General features: G+C 36.5%; 1 protein-coding gene across 2 annotated transcripts in view; it reads right to left on the bottom strand.

The window, feature by feature from the left end:
- RABGAP1L (RAB GTPase activating protein 1 like) overlaps positions 1 to 1,787 on the bottom strand; it is a 642,929-nt gene that overhangs the window by 564,155 nt on the left and 76,987 nt on the right. For both annotated transcript variants that reach the window (XM_055084169.1, XM_028488591.2), the window contains exon 10: positions 124 to 265. In XM_055084169.1, the coding sequence (XP_054940144.1) occupies positions 124 to 265 (142 nt within the window). The remainder of the gene's footprint in view (positions 1 to 123; positions 266 to 1,787) is intronic.

Raw genomic sequence — 1,787 nt, 5'->3', positions numbered from 1 at the left:
GCGCGCACACACACACACACACACACACACACACACACACACACACACACACCACACATCGTTGAGGAATATAAGTAAAGCAGCTATGTAAAGAGAGGGAAATGAATAAATTTCACTTCTTACCCTCTTCTGCTTCATCCTCCTGGGGTGACAATGGGCCCCCTCCACTAGTAGGAGTGATTGGTACCTCCTTCTCAGACTCTCGCTGTAGACTCACCACCTCATATATTGCATCTCCAGCATTGGTATGGCCTTTTCCCTCAGACTGAGAAAGATATAAACACGTTTCAACATTAGAAATTGAAGGAGGGACTTCCCTGGTTAAGACTCCACGCTCCCAATGCAAGGGGCCCAGGTTCAATCCCTGATTAGGGAACTAGATCCCATATGCTGCAACTAAGACCCAGCGCAGCCAAATAAACAAACATTTTTTTTTAAAAAGGGAATTTGAAGAAAACATTGAAAGATAGTATATTTCAGTGGTCCTTAAAAAGAGCTAAAATGAAGAGCAGCATGTCATGTTTGATCTACAGCATGTCTGAAGTTGAGAAAATTTTTTAAAGTATATTGTTCTTCACACAGTATTCTAAATGTATGGTTCTTCTAGTATTATTTTAACCAATACAATGAAACCTACTAACCATTTTGAGAAAACTCAATTTCTTTTATCAGAAAAATCTGAGACAGCACAGATTCCAGGGCAGACAGATAAGCAAGTGATGCTGTATTCTCAGGACTGACTACCCTGCTCTGAGGTAAAGAGATACCAGCTATATCCATCAGCTAATTCATGGAAGTAGATACTTTTCACCTTATAAATGGTTTATATTCTAAATGGCCTTTGGTTGAGGAAAAATTAAGGCAACAGCCAATTAACCAACCTAGCACAGTCTACAAAGCCCTAGATAAATTGGACCTTGCCTCTCTCTCAAGCCTCATCTCACAGCCAAAGACTGTTACTACATTTCAGCCACTCTGGCCTTGTTTCAGCTCTGGGAACTTTAAATTCTTTCCCCACTCAGAGTCTTGAGACATCCTTTTCTCTCTGCCAATACAGCTTTTCCTCCTACTCTTTGCTAACTCCCATCATTCCTGGATCCTTACCTCCTAATGTCACTTTACAAAGAAGCTAAACAAAGTTTCCATGTTTTTGATTCCCAGCATACATTGTCCTTCTCCTTCACTGCACTTACTACAAGATAACTATACATATTTCTTATTATTATATTTATTTGTTTAATGGCTATCTCATCCAGAAGAGAGGAAGCATTATAAGCACAAGGATTATGTTGACTTTCAATCAGAAATAATATGGTACCTGACACATACAAGGTACTCAACAAATATCAGTGGAATGAATGACTAGTCTAATGGTAAAACATGAATTTTAGAGTCAAATAGATCTGAGACTGAACTCAAATTTCACAACTAATAAGAGTGTGCTCTTGGACAAAATACTTAACTTTGCTGAGTCACAGTATCTATATCAATAAAATAGAAATAAACCACCTTAAAATTATTAAGAAGATTAAACATAACAATACTTTGAACATAAACCAAAGTGCCTGGAACAAATTTATACTACTATTATTATTATTTCAATGTTTGTACCACCATACGAAACTCTAAAGAAAACAAAATAAGAATAATATAAATCTAACTTTACACCTAAAGGAACTAGAGAAAGAAGAACAAACAAAACCCAAAGTTAGTAGAAGGAAAGAAATCATAAAGAACAGAGCAGAAATAAATGAAATAGAAACAAAGAAAACAATAGCAAACATCAA

Source organism: Physeter macrocephalus, chromosome 4, assembly GCF_002837175.3.
Source record: "Physeter macrocephalus isolate SW-GA chromosome 4, ASM283717v5, whole genome shotgun sequence".
NCBI lineage: Eukaryota > Metazoa > Chordata > Mammalia > Artiodactyla > Physeteridae > Physeter > Physeter macrocephalus.
The sequence above is the reverse complement of the archived record's forward strand: the minus strand, read 5'-3'. Positions and strand labels throughout refer to the sequence as shown.